The 14,292-nt window shown below is 48.8% G+C and overlaps 1 protein-coding gene across 10 annotated transcripts in view; it reads right to left on the bottom strand.

Annotated features, from left to right (window-relative positions):
* Positions 1–299: 299 nt before the first annotated feature.
* SLC37A1 (solute carrier family 37 member 1) overlaps positions 300–14,292 on the bottom strand; it is a 64,114-nt gene continuing 50,121 nt past the window's right edge. For 9 of the 10 annotated variants that reach the window (XM_066259309.1, XM_066259307.1, XM_066259305.1 and 6 more), the window contains 8 exons: positions 12,921–12,983; positions 12,343–12,428; positions 11,226–11,274; positions 9,990–10,063; positions 6,533–6,611; positions 2,871–2,968; positions 860–924; positions 300–390 (listed from right to left, as the gene is read on the bottom strand). In XM_066259309.1, coding sequence (XP_066115406.1) covers positions 375–390; positions 860–924; positions 2,871–2,968; positions 6,533–6,611; positions 9,990–10,063; positions 11,226–11,274; positions 12,343–12,428; positions 12,921–12,983 — 530 coding nt within the window. In that variant the 3' untranslated portion in view covers positions 300–374. The remainder of the gene's footprint in view (positions 391–859; positions 925–2,870; positions 2,969–6,532; positions 6,612–9,989; positions 10,064–11,225; positions 11,275–12,342; positions 12,429–12,920; positions 12,984–14,292) is intronic. The other variant, XM_066259311.1, reaches the window with a different exon arrangement.

Genomic DNA, 14,292 nt, shown 5'->3' on the forward strand with positions numbered 1-14,292 from the left:
AGTCTCTGCTGGCACAGTACTCACCCATTCTAGCATTCTATGCAGAAATACCTGAGAGACAGGGGCACCCAAGCACCTCACAACAGCCTGGGTCACCCAGATGTGGCAGTAGAGCGGCTGCCCAGCACCCTGCCAGGTGTGCACTCCCCTGAACCAGGCTCAGCCATGGAAACTGCACTTCCTACTGCTGTCCCGAGCGCCACGACTTGTCTAAAGTAGCAGCAGAAATTCTCAAAGTGGCTTTTGTGTCTTTTCCAGGTGTATGTGCAAAGGCAAGTAAGTCATTTTTTCAACACAGGATCCTTTATTTGAACTTTTCCTTGAAAGACAGTTTGTGAAGGACGGGGCCAGCCTCCCTCTGCAGAACTGCACAGTCAGTGTTCCTTAAACCTGAAACAAGGGATAACATAGCAGTCAGTGACACAAACAGCAGTGGCCAGAGGAAAGATGCTGACCTGCTGCCCATGCACAAGCCTTTCGGAGAGCCAGCTTCCCTCCCCTCTGCCCGGTCTTCCTGCCCAGCTCCTCCTCCACCCCACAGCCTTTGGGGGCAGAGGGAGAGGGTGACAGGAAGGGGGTAGGCAGCCAGGCTGAGCTCTGTGGCTGCCACCTGTGTGAGAAAGCCAAGCTCACAGTGAGCAACAGAGGCAATTTCCCTCCCAGGCTTTCACTCAGATTCTGAGAGATGACCAGAGTCACATCCATGCCAGACAGTCATTAGAGATGTGTGATGGAAGGGAAGCCCCTGGGTTGTCTTTCTTCTTTTAGGATCAGCCAGGTGTGGGAGGCAGATAAGCCAGAGTGATATTCTAGAGCTGCACTTTAATAACAGGTAGAAGGGGCCCCCTGGAGGACTTACAGAGCTTGGTCCCCTGCCGGCGACCCCAGGCAGCTCAGCTCCTTGTGTATGAGGCGGATCAGGAACTGCACCCAAAACAAAGACAAGAGCAAGGCTGACTGTTGGAGGAGAGCCAGTCCTGCCCCCACAGCAGCCGCTGTCTGCAGCTCTCTGAGCAAAGACAGGGGGTCTGCCCCATGGACACATCTTCAGAACATAAAGGACATCAAGGCCCAAGTGGAGCAGCGGGAGCCCCCACCTGCACAGCCAGTCTGAGGCCTGTCCCCAGGCAGGGCTGTTGCTTACAAAGTCCTGTGACTCGCTATGGAGGACGTGCTCCTGGAAATTAGGCTGTCAGGACAAATTTTAGTCTGATTGACCTCCAAGTGCAAGTGATGTTTAAAGGAAATGAGTCCAATCATAAAATGTCTGAATTGGAAAAAGAAAATAAAGACAATGTGACCCACAAGCATGGTGACAGAGGGGGAGGACTGGAAAGCTGCACAGGTGACTGAAAGCCAGGCGAGCACTCACCAGCCACGGGCACTGGGAGGCTGGAGAAGTCATCCTTGGAACAGCCATGCCCCACCAGGACCCGGAGCAAGCTGCTTTGGCTGTCTCGTCTGCCTTGGTTGAACTCTTTTCTTTCATAGCCCTTTTCTTGCTAAAAGGACTCAGAGCCAGTTTGTAAGTCCAGACTAACTGCCACAAATTAACTGGCTTTCTTTGTGTTTCTCTCTTCTTTCCCCAAGTGTGACACCAGATCCCCAGAAAAGTTCACCACCCTCCATGGTGGGCAGTGCTCTGGGGCTTTGATACAAATTCCTGAGGGATGTCCTGTGGGGGACCCTGCGCCAGGAGGTTAAGGCAGTGTGGACGCTGGAGGAGCGTTTTGAGGGACACTGTGAAACCCATGCAGCTGTGCAGGACCAAGCTCATTCAGAACTCTTGAAGGCAGAAACATTTGTTTCCTTAGATACTTAAAAGTTCAAGGAAGAGCTTGATGTGTAGTGACGCAATGGATAAAGCATGGACCTGGAAAGCTGAGGTTGCAGGTTTGAAATCCTGGGCTTGCCCGGTCAAGGCACATATAGGAATTGATGATTCCTGCCTTTCTCTCACTTCTCTCTCTAAAATCAATAAATATTTTAAAAAAGAAAAGTTCAAGGAGGAGCTTAGAAGTCCCCTGTATGTGTGATAGGAGTTCAGACTAGAGAGGAGAGGTATTTTTCTTACAGAAGAGAAGCAGTTGGCTACTTTGTTTGATCCAGGGCAGTGTTCATACAATTACAGTGGTAGAGGCGGTGGGTGGGAACATGTTGATGCCAAAACAGTACTGGCAGCAATAACATTTGGGTTAGATAAATTGATCACAGTGAATTTGAAACTTGACCTCCAACAGCTAGCATAGCCCACTGAGTTTGAGCTGGTCTCTTGTCAACATTAATTCTACCTAAGTCCCAAATGTGGAAAGTATTAGTAGGAAGAAGCCTATGATTATAAAAAGCAGATCATTGAGAAAGAAACACAAGAAGAAAATACTTCTTATGTGTGGGTATGGGATAAGCTATAAACAGTGGTAACAATTCTGAAGGACAAAGATCTTTTGAAATATGATGAAAGTTCTGGTCCGTGTAAACAATTCTCGATGGGGGAAGGGGAGAGACCCGGTAGTTCTATTGGCATGAACTGCAAAGAGTCAGCCCATGGGTGTGACAGCCTGGCCACCCGGTTTGGCCACACACCATGGGCAGTCAGTCTCCCAGGCCTGCCAGGTGACAGGGCCAGGATCCGTCTCCGCCATCCTGCCTGTAGCACCAACGACAGACTGACCTGCTTCTGCTTCTGACCTTTGTTTACACCACAAAGAGAAAGGGTCTGGGACTGTGAGCATTTAGAGAAGTTGGGCTATGTCACAGGCCCAATGTTCCTGAGAGCTGTGGAAGCCCACAGGAAAGGTGTCACCAGAGTTCAGCTGACACTACGGAGACACATGTGAAAGGCTGCTCAAAGGAAGCACCAGATGACTTACCAGTAAGGCACAAGCATCTGCAAACATCAGCATATAGAACACGTTGTTCCACCCGGACGGGGAGATGAGCCCCGCCAGCAAAGGGCCTAGGGCTGCTCCTGAAATGAGGCAGGTGGGCACATGTGAGGGAAGTCTGGAATGTGAGGATCTGAAATACCTGTGCCCAGCAGACACATGAACAATCACAGCTCACTCTCACCTGTGAGATTGGTAAGGGGTACCAAGCTTAACTAAATTCGGTACCACTGAGGGTGTGATTGGCATAACCTTTTTCTAGAGGCAAATCTAAAATGTGTATTGACAGTAAAATGTTAATTTGGAGGTAGGGGAGGGAGTAAAGAGGAACAAATATACGGTGATGAGAAATGATTTGACTTTGGGTGATGGACACACACGCAATCAACAGTTCAAATGTTACAGAGATGTTTACTGGAAACCTATGTGTTCCTATGGACCAATGTCATCCCATTAAATTTAATTTCTAAATAAAAAAATAAAATGTTCATTCTTTTGATCCAATAATCCCATTTAAAAATTTTATCATATAAAAATCTGAATTGAATGCTATAAAAATGTTATGTATTTGGAGAAGCGTTGAGTGAGGTTTGTAGATACTAATACTGTATCAGTTAACTTCCTGACTCTGATCATTGAGTGTGGTTACGCCAGGGAGTCCCTTGTGTTTGGGGAGTACACACCGACTGCATAGTGGCTGGTAAAGGGGCAGCATGTCTGCAACCGACTCTTAGGTGGTTCAGAAAAAATATGTATATGTAGTGACATGTGTATCAATATATGTGTGTGTATGTGTGTGTGATAAATGTGTGTGTGAGAGAGGGGGAGAGGAAAAGGCAAACCCAGTGTGAATTCTTTGTCCTTGTTAGCAACTTTTCTTAAGTGTGAAATTATGACACAAAAATGACAAAAAAAACCTATTAAAACAAAAGAAAGCAAATATTTCTCAAAATGCCCAAAGATACCTGGGTAAGAATGTCTGTTGCCGCAGTCTAGTGAGTCACTGTACAGGAGATTGGACTGAGTTGCGATATGTGTGTGGATGGTGTACTGTTTGGCACGGGAGGAGTATGAAGCATTCATACCAGGCCATGAACTGAGAGGTTTAATCTCAGAGATCAGGTGAGTGACTAGGCTCTTTCCCACTATATTACTTCTACGTACTGATATTCTGTCAAGTGCTTACAAGGAGTACTTACTACTTTTATCACCTGAGAAGAGACTGTGCATTTTTTTAAATCTCAGAAGAACTTTCAAGTGAGCACAGTGGATTGTTCTATACTTCCGAAACACCACAAAATGAACCACAATTGAATTTAAAAATTATAAACCCACAAAGAGAAGGGCAGATGAGAGAAGGCACTGTCTCAAGGATGGAATTTAAAGGACATGACAACAGACATAGGTGCCAATTTTCTTGCTCTAGAAGAAGGTGGCCAGGGAACCCCCTGCTCATAGGAGGCAGGGGAGTGGGGGAGGGTGGGAGGCAGGGGAGGAAAAAAAGAGTTGGCTGAGATCTTGTATAAAGCACTGTCTCCTCTTCAATGCACCCCCCACCCCAGGAAGGAGAACAGCAACTTAATCTTTGGAGAATTTGCAGCAGAGGCTCTGGGCTCAGTAATGTCAACAACGGATGAATCAAGAAACACAGGAATGCAAGAAGCTCAGGAGGGACAGTAGAAAGTGACTGCTTCTAGAAAGGGGCTGAGTGGACTTGGAGAAGGGGAACTTTCATTTGCATAACAACAAGTGTGTCAGCCTATCTGGCTTCTAAAGTTATATGTTTTACTTTGATAAAATAAAAATTAACTTGAACAAATTCAGGGCTCTACTTAATTGCTCTGCATAAAAACACATAGAAGTGACAAGATCTGTTTCTGTGGGGATGCAAGTCTACGCCCTGAATGCACAGAACAGGCAAACTGGTGTCATCAAGGCCACGTGGCTCTGTGGATTGGGATAAGGCACAGGCTCAGTTACAATCAATTAATTATTGCCTCCATCAAAATCAGTATTTACAACATTTAATAAAACTCTCTAGTGAGCGGGTTTTTTTGCTGAATAGTGTGCATTTCCCCTTAAGCCTTTCTCTGCTCTGTCTAGTTGAGTAGCACTTGTGGAGAGAAATAGTGATGGAGATGCAGTGGTGAACAAGCGTGTGCTGTTTCCATGGAGACTGTTTCCACGGGTCCTGTGCACTGGTGCTGGCAGAGCCTGGGAGTCCGGGTCCCTGCCAGACCTGTGAGGGTGGGTATGGCAGCCCATCACATCAGCAAGTACTGCGGGTCAGTGAAGGGGTCAGACATGGCCCAGGTGGGCTCTGTCGTCCTCTGTGGGGTAAAGGCAGTCTGAGTTGTGCTTTGGTTTTTTGCATGCAGCTCAGAGCAGCCCCGTAACAGAGGCAGCGATCCCCCCTCAGCCAGGTACTTCTGCTTCCCTCTTACTTTGAGAATATCAAGAAAACTGTTTTTCACCTAATCCATTCGTCCCTTCTTTTTGAACCCCCATCTTTTGCTTTCTAAACAGCAATCAGTGCTGTTAGCAGAGCTCCAATCAGCTCTAACAACAGGTTTCACAGTGGGAGCTGGACTGACTCACAAAGGCCTTTGCGTACAGGAGGCACAGTGCATAATCCCTGTTCATTAGAATGGAGCTTGGCCCAGGAGTCCTGGCTTCTGACCCAGCCTTTCTTCCAGCTGCAGGAAGTTTCCCGTGGGGTATGTGAGCTGGGAGAACAGCAGGCTTGCTCCACGCAGGGGAGTCGTGCTGCCCACAGACACCATGGGGCAGAGCACCCACCTTCCTTTTCCTAGACGTGCTTGTATGCCCCAAGAGGTACCCCAAAAGGGAATGGCTTCACTTTAAAACAAACATCAGAGAAGTGATCACTAACACCATCCAGCAAATTCAAAGTCACCCCTAGATCCAGCAAAATGAAGAAACCAAACATGAGGACAAAAACTGGGCTGCTATGACTTTAGGGAATAACAGAAGCTTGAACCTGAAATTCTGAACAACAAGGAGTCAGAGGGCCGCAGAGGTGGCTCCAGGAGCTACAGCAGGGAGCGGTCAGAGGGTCCAGGAAGCTCGAGAAAGTTCAAGGACATTGTCCACTGCCGCCAGCCTCTGACTGGCTGTTAAGAACAGGCTGGGCAGTTACCAGTTCCCACTTGCCCTTCTCTGAGGGTGGGTGTTATATTTTGCCGCCTTTCTGTCCTTCAGAATATGGTCCTGAATTTTCTCACAGACTCTCAAGAAGGCTGCTAGAACTCAGAACCTGGTGTGCCTTGGGACCCATTAGTTTTCCTGTCATTTACATTTAAATAAGATTCTGTCCTGGAGATGATAGCGATGAACAGCTGATGGCTTTGATGAAAACCTGGCTTCTTTCAAACTGATGAGCACTAGTTCTAACCAGCCACATGCCCATATTGTCTCTGGAACCATCCGATCAAAGAGACTAGACAGTTTCACATGCCCACATCCCCTGGGTTTGCAGGCACTTTTGATCCGCTCATATCTTAAGAAGGCCAGTTGATCCCAATATTACCAAAGCAAATGGAATTGTGGGGTTTGTTAATTAGGACGTGACAGCGAGGTTCTCCTGTGACCACAATTAACTTTTAGAGCTAAAAATATCCATGTACCTACAGACCCGGTTCCGTCGATGATGGCGGTCACGGTGGCAAGGGCATGGGAGTTTCCTTTCAGACTTTTATGAGTCCCCTGAAGAGAGAAAAAATCAAGTGTGAAGCATGCTTCAGTAGCATCAGAGGGAGAAGTAAGCTTACGCTTTCCGCATGATGGTCTATACAAGTGACTGCAGAGCAATTCAGAATGTGGGCTCTTTTCCATCAGGAAATAAAGTCTATCCCCACCCAAACTTACCTCGGAAAGGTAGGCAAAATTTCAGGGGATTTTAATAGTCAAAAATCATCAGAAATACTTGTTCTAGCATAGTCTAGTTTAAAGAAATCTTAGAATTCTCTCCAAACAAACAAACAAACATTCAGCACAATAATTGTCTTCACCAAGGTACCACACGAACCAATGGCGAAGATAAAAAGATAAAGGACATGTCCTGTCCCTAAGCCATGAGAGCATTAGTATCCACCTCTACGTTTCTTCTGGGGCTTCCTGTAACATGTGTCACATGGCTCTGCAGTATCTAAAAGTCAACCTGATTAATGACAAATGCCAGGGAGAATGAAGAAGAAGGTAGGACCTAAGAGACCAACATAGGGGACACAAGTCCTAAATGACAAACCAGCAGGAACTCTGGTTTGCGAAAAGCTACCCATACAAAGTTGGAGGAAAAAAAATCACAAACTGAGGACAATAAAAGGAAAGAAATAAGTCAGTAAACATGCTTAGAAACCTAAGCTACAAAAATAAATCAAAGCTTATACAAATGAATGTGTACGTGTACATGTATGTATTAAAAAAAGTATACACGCACAGTGATCATCACCCATGTGTACATGTGTGTATTAAAAAAGTATACACGCACAGTGATTATCACCCATGTTCACATGTGTGTATTAAATAAAGTATACACGCACAGTGATCATCATCCACGTGTACATGTGTGTATTAAATACAGTATACACGCATAGTGATCATCACTGACAATCCACACTTTTTGGAGTCTAGAAAGGCAGTGAGAGTCCATTCTCTGCCTTCTGATCTCACGGGGCAGACCTCTGGTATGGGTCTGATGTAGACCCTCTGGAATTTTCTGTGCTCATGCAGACAGGAACATGTGCATGCTTCATAAAGGCAATCTGAGAAGCACTCTCTCAACACAATGATGGGCCTGGTGCAGCAGGTCAGCAATTTGGTGCAAAGATGAGAATGAGAAAAGCCCAGCTCACAGTGCCTCTCTACTCTGACTGTGGGCTCAGGGCCTCTGGTGCTCCCACTGTGCTGAGGACAGGATAGCGCTGAGAGCTGCCGCTTGCTTGCTGGAGGATGAGTGTCAGGCAGGAACCTGGCTGTGGCCCTAGGGGCAGAGACGAGGACTGCAGGAGAATGGGCTTGCTGTGGCTTCTGAACAGCATTGCCACACTAGGTGGCTGAGAAGCACAGGCACCCTGACTGTGAGCACAAACTTTTGGGGAACTGCTTTTGTTTTAGGTGACCTCTCAATGTAAGAATAGTCCTAGACTCACAAAAGATTTGCAAATACAGTATGCAGAGTTGCTGTGTGCCCTGCTCCCACTTTCCGTGTTAGCATCTCACATTGCTATGCCACATTGGTTATAATTAACCACCCAATATTGATGCATTAGTAGCTAACACCTACACTTTATTTGGATATAATTGGTTTTTTATCTAATGTTTAATTTAATCTCTTTCTGTCCCAGGATCCCATCTGGGAAACCGTATGGCATTTAGTCATTGTGTTTCCTCAGGCTCTTCTTGGCTGTGACAGGTTCTGGGACCACTCTCATTTCTATTGACCTTTGCTGCGGACCAGCGTGGCTAGTAATTCCAGGTCCTGAGTGGGAATGGTACGAAATTAAGAAAATAAGCTCAAAGGGCAAAAAGTCCTCTTGGGAGGACTCTTTGCAATGCAAAAAGTAGCTTGCAAAAGGTGAGTCTCCACCCCCTACCCCTTTATTTATAGGGCAAAGTGAAGTCATTAGCAAATCAAAGAGATTATTAAAACAAAGTCACATTTCCAAGGCAACACAAGAATTCTCCCAAGTGCAGAAACCCTCTAACCTGCATAACATCTTAATCTTCACAAAACAAAGAATAAAAAGAAAACAGCCTCCAGTCTCTCTGAGGGACATGGGGGATAGGACAAGTAGAAACAATCCAGCATCACAGCTAACATGCATGTGTGGAGAAAAACTTAGCCTTTAGCAACTTCACTAAGCAAGTGAAGTAGGGGGTTGGGATGAGTGCAAATACTCAGCTTCATAGCCAATATGGAGGTGTGGGGAGGAGAACTTAGCCTTTAGCTAAGCCTCAAACTGCAAGGGCTTTGCCAACTTGCAGTCTCCCACAGACCTTGACAGTTTGGAGGAGTACAATGGCCTTCTACTGGGATTGGTCTGAAGTTTTTCCTCACAATTATATGGGGTATGAATTTTGGGAGGAAAACTAAAGAGGGCACATGCATCAACATGACTTATTACTGTTGGCATTGACTTTGACCACCCAGTAGAGGTTGGGTCTGTCTGTGTCTTTGAGCCACATCACTCTCGCCTCTTCCACACTGTGCTCTGTGGAAGGAGGGGGGTATACACAGCCCACACCTAAGGAATGGGGGTTCGCTTCCTCCTGGGTTGCAAAGTGTCTACATAAATTCTTCTGTATGAAAGATGCCTCCCCTCCCCATTTATACATGGGAACTATTTATTAAAAGGGGTTTTGTGCTGCTCCCTTCAGGGGTCTACATGTGACTACTGTGTGACATATTTGTCCTTTGTGTTGGGTAAGTGAGAATGGCCTGTCTCCCCTGGAGTTGACCTGGGGTCTCTGTGATCAGAAGTCACCTGTCCCTTTGTCAGCACCCCCTCTTCCAGGAAGAAGGGACAGTAGTTCCTGTGGACCCTGAGGCCATGGGTGGTTCCTGCCAGCTTGGCGCTGACATTCACCATCTTTCACAGTAACTATTTCTTTACCACAGCAGCTTCCTCTCTGGAATGTGTCCTCCCAGGGTGAGGGCCCTGCCTGGCTCATCTGCCGTCCCCACAGGAGCAGAGGCTGGGACAGAGAGTGGGCACCCAGCTGGGCTGGCCACAGGGGAGGAGCTGACCTCACTGCCACAGGGCAGGCTCTGGAGTGCAGGGACACAAGCTCCTGGGGACTGCAAGGACAGCACAGGGGGGCGAGCCAGATCCCTGGCCTCAGATGAGTCCCTCCATCTCACCTCAGCCCCCTCGTCTATAGAATGGGGGCTACCATCTCCCCTTATTTGCTTAGAAAACTCTTAAAAGGATACTGGTCATCTTTTTTTTTAAAAAAAGATGCTTCTATAAATACATCATCGTACTACTAGAGACCATCATTGTCATGAATAGAGAGGGGGTGACCACCATGGCCAGCACTTGCCCCCAACCACACTCTGCTCTGAGAGGCGTGGCCACTCACCAGGTCGGCGGAGACAGCGGTGGTGATGAGTGCGTACGGCCCGCTGACCAGCACCCCGCTGAGGAGCAGCATGGCTATGGGAAGCAGAAACCAGAGGAGTCAGTGAGCAGGACAGGTGCCCGGGAGAATCCCCATGGTCTCAGCAACCCCCTAGGTAGGCACCCTGATGTGAGGAAGGGGTCTTGGCTCACATCCTGAGGGGTAACTGCCAGGGCTATCATCATAAATGTTGTCTTTTATACTTGAGTCGTGTTTTGTAAGTCAGCCATGCTTTGTCAAGAGTCAGGCTGGGTTCGGACCTGGAACTCCATTCCTCCTCCTCCTCAGTGGACAGCAGCTGCTGACGCAGGGAGGGGGGTGAGGACCCAGTGCACCAGGTACACATAGGACCTGGGGCAGCAAGTGCTCCCTGTCGTCTGTGTTGTCTACCACCAGTCACAGCCTTATCTGCAGCTGAAGGGACTTCCTTTCTGCACCCGCAGTGCTGATGGCAGCCCCCAAGGGAACCCAGCTGCAGCTCAGCAGAGGTCCCTGAGGCAGGATGACACTGTCTACTTCCGAAAGGCAGTTACTCTCCTAAACCAACCTTCTAGTTCACATTCCTCTGTGCAGAAGCTTTTGGGCCCAGGGGTAGCAGGAAACTTGGTGATACCTGCCCATCAGCCACCTGCCTCTGGGTAACTGGAATCACACACAACCGCCACCCCTTCCAGTCCCACTGCCGGCTTGTTAGGATGGAATCAATATTTCTAAGTGTTAGAGCCATACATTAATAGTGTGGGAAGTTAAAAACAGTCCTCCAAGGTTACACAACTGTTTCCAGAATGGTGGCTGACAGGAACCAGCCGAGAAGATGGGCTGTGAACCTGTCCTGCCCTGTTCCTGCTTGCTCTCACCTGCCAGGGTGCAGCCTGCTATCTCCCGGATGACATCTGGCTTCTGTGAGTGGCTCCTTGCCACTGGGCACCCAAGGCCTGTCACTGCCCCAGGCCAGGTGGCCTGCACCATCCCACACTACCTTTCAAATGTGTAGACGGTCAGGCCTTGTGCCTGGGAACAGGTGTCCTCACGGGCCTCTCCCACAGCCCCACTCAAAGAGGGACATGGGGACTGTGTTAACCACACCACAGGCTCGTTACACCACTCAAATGCTCCTTTGTTAATTTTTCATTTCATTTCACCAAGTGTTGTGGTCAAGAACTGTGTGTGAGAGAAAAGGAAGGCCTGTGGACTCACCTACGGTGGCTTCCAGGCCCATCTTGCTGATGGTGGAGAATATGTAGAGCTGTGAACAGTGAAAATGGGGTAACAGCAGTGGTTTGCTACCATTAGCTGAAAGGTTGCCCAGGAATCTGTGCTAACGAATAGCCAGGCAGGTGATTCTCAGGCAGCCAACCAGAGAGGGCACGGCCCTAATACAGAACAACACTGTGCTTCCTGGGCAGGCGACAGGCGGGCTGGAGACAGGTGTCTGTGGAGTGCCCGGCACAGAAGCCACTGGTCTTGTCCCAGATACCCGGGCCCTGAAGGCGCTTGCTGAGTGCGGGGACCCTGCGGTGCCTCCCACTCTGAGCTCCTGGGGCAGAAGGACTGAATTGGGGTAGTTCTCCCTGAGTCTAACTGGTTCCCCCTCAAGCTGTTGGCCCCAACAGCTGCATGGGGAAGAGGGAGCCCTGAGGCATGGGGGCCACAGGCAGTCACTTCCTCAGTAAAGATTCTTTTGAGTGTCTGTGTTGGGCTGTATCCACTACCTCAAAGTGAGTGAAAATTAGACCTTGTTCTGGGGACAATCACAGCCCAGTGGAGTGGCACACGGCAAAATAACCACAATGTAAGTGGATAAATAATAATATTATATGTAATATTATTATAAAAACAGTAATGATATCTTTCATTTAATCCTCACATTGGTAATGTGAGGTGCTGCTACCATCATTCTTATTTTGTAGATAAAGAACTGAGTCACAGAGAGGGAAAGTCACTTGCCCAAGGTCATGCACTACTGAATACTTAAAGAGCAGTACAACCCCATGAGAATGTCTGGCTGGAGTCAGCACTGACAGGAAGATTGGGATGGCTTCAGGGATCCTGAAGAATCAGTGGGAATCTTGGGGGAGGGAGCAGGGAGGGCCCTGATGTGCAGTGGGGTGGGGGAGGCCGGGCCAAGGCGGGCTAGGGAAGCTGAGGCTTTGCAGGCCCACAGGGTTTGCTGAGGAAGGTTCTGAGGTGATAGGCAATACACAGAAACCAAAAGCCATGAATGGAGAGAGCCTTGTCCAGGCAGGAGAATGTTTGCTGGTGGGGAAGACAGAGGGTGGCTGTTCCCAGAGGCAGAGGTAGGGGTCAGGCTCACCGTGGGGGCTGCGAGCAGCAGCATCAGTCCACAGGTGGAGGCCCTCTTCTCCAGTCGGTCTGAGATGACACCTGCCAGGATCCCACCTACAATGCAGAGGGGTGGGTCCTGAGGTGCTTACCTCCCTGGGCAGGGCCCATAGAGAGAAGGCAGAATATAGTTACAGCAGCAAGAAGACAATGACGTCCTTTCCCAAGTCCCCTTTCACTCCCCAATAGCAGGAAGCTGCCTAGGCAATGCCTGACCCGTACAGGCCTATGTACTTGTGGTCAGACATGAGTGACCCGAAGGACACCTCCCAGTGAGACAATGAAGGAGTCTTGGGGTCTGGTTTTAGGCTGGCCCAAAGAGTACTAACATCAGTCTGTTGCCTATCACGCGCACCTGTTTCTGACAAAGTGCTAGTTCACGTTCAAAGTCGGGGCCCAGGATGCAGGAGGGGATACGTACACTCAGGTGATACATCTTAGGGGACACATTTTCCTTTCAATAATAAGTCAATTCTAAGAGATCCCAGGTGTCTATGTGCTGTTGTTTTTATGGCAGTAGAGCAGGTGGTGATGGACTGATGAACTCACCAAAGATCCCACCCACGTCAAACAAGGTGGACAGCTCCCCTGCCTTCTTAGCATCCAGGTGATCTGTTAAAATGACAGTGTTAAAATGACAGTGTCACTGTGAGGAAGAGCCTCACACAACATCCTTTAGTTTCATAAGCAAGAAGCAACTAGTTAACTCCAGATTCAAAGAAAACTAGCTGTCCGCCACATGGGCAGACCCACAGAAGATGAAAACTAAACACTGTTAACCCCCCAAATGAGGACTGGTCCTGTTAAGTCTAATTAGTAACTCTCCCCCCACTTTGGTTCAGTGTTGCCAGAATTCCTTGCAGCACAGGACAGAAGTGGCGCTGCTAGAGAGAGAAGTAACCCTGGAGCTCTTTCCTGTCCTCCCTCCCTGCCCTCTCACAGACCCAGTCCCTGCTAACATGCCCGTCCTCTTGCTGTCTCAACTTTTTTTTTTTTTTTTTTTTTTCATTTTTCTGAAGCTGGAAAGAGGGAGAGACAGTCAGACAGACTCCCGCATGCGCCCAACCGGGATCCACCCGGCACGCCCACCAGGGGCGACGCTCTGCCCACCAGGGGGCGATGCTCTGCCCATCCTGGGCGTCGCCATGTTGCAACCAGAGCCACTCTAGCGCCTGAGGCAGAGGCCACAGAGCCATCCCCAGCGCCTGGGCCATCTTTGCTCCAATGGAGCCTTGGCTGCGGGAGGGGAAGAGAGAGACAGAGAGGAAAGCGCGGCGGAGGGGTGGAGAAGCAAATGGGCGCTTCTCCTGTGTGCCCTGGCTGGGAATCGAACCCGGGTCCTCCTCACGCTAGGCCGACGCTCTACCGCTGAGCCAACCGGCCAGGGCTGTCTCAACCTTTATCTGCATGAAATTCAGCCCTGTTGCCTCAGGCTCCTGTCCGTCTCAGCTTGTCCTTAAGATGCTGCTGGGAACATGGCATCTGTATTCTGCAAACCCGCATCCCAGATTTCTCCTCTTTGCCACATTCACCGGAACCCCTGTCTCAGAGGGACACCCAGAAACTTGGAGCCCTCCTTGACCATCCCCCATCCTGCCCATTCTGCCCATCCTCCATCCCCCACCTGCCCATCCCCCATTCTGCCCATCCCTATCTCCTTTCAGCTGAGGTTGCAGCCCCTGGACTTAAGGATCTTTTTTTTAAAGAACTTGTGGACCCTCTTCTTGTCCTTTCTGTGGTGGTCACACACACAGTACAGGAGTGCACACAACCACTGAGCTGGTATGTTCTGTCACAACGTATAGCTTTGGCCTTGTTGGACTCTGGAAATAAGACAAGTTGTCTGCTCTTCCCTCATATTAGAGCTCATCCCCAGGAAGCAATTTCTAGGTCAGATTATTAAGCATTTATTATTTCAGGT

Source organism: Saccopteryx bilineata, chromosome 2, assembly GCF_036850765.1.
Source record: "Saccopteryx bilineata isolate mSacBil1 chromosome 2, mSacBil1_pri_phased_curated, whole genome shotgun sequence".
Lineage (NCBI taxonomy): Eukaryota > Metazoa > Chordata > Mammalia > Chiroptera > Emballonuridae > Saccopteryx > Saccopteryx bilineata.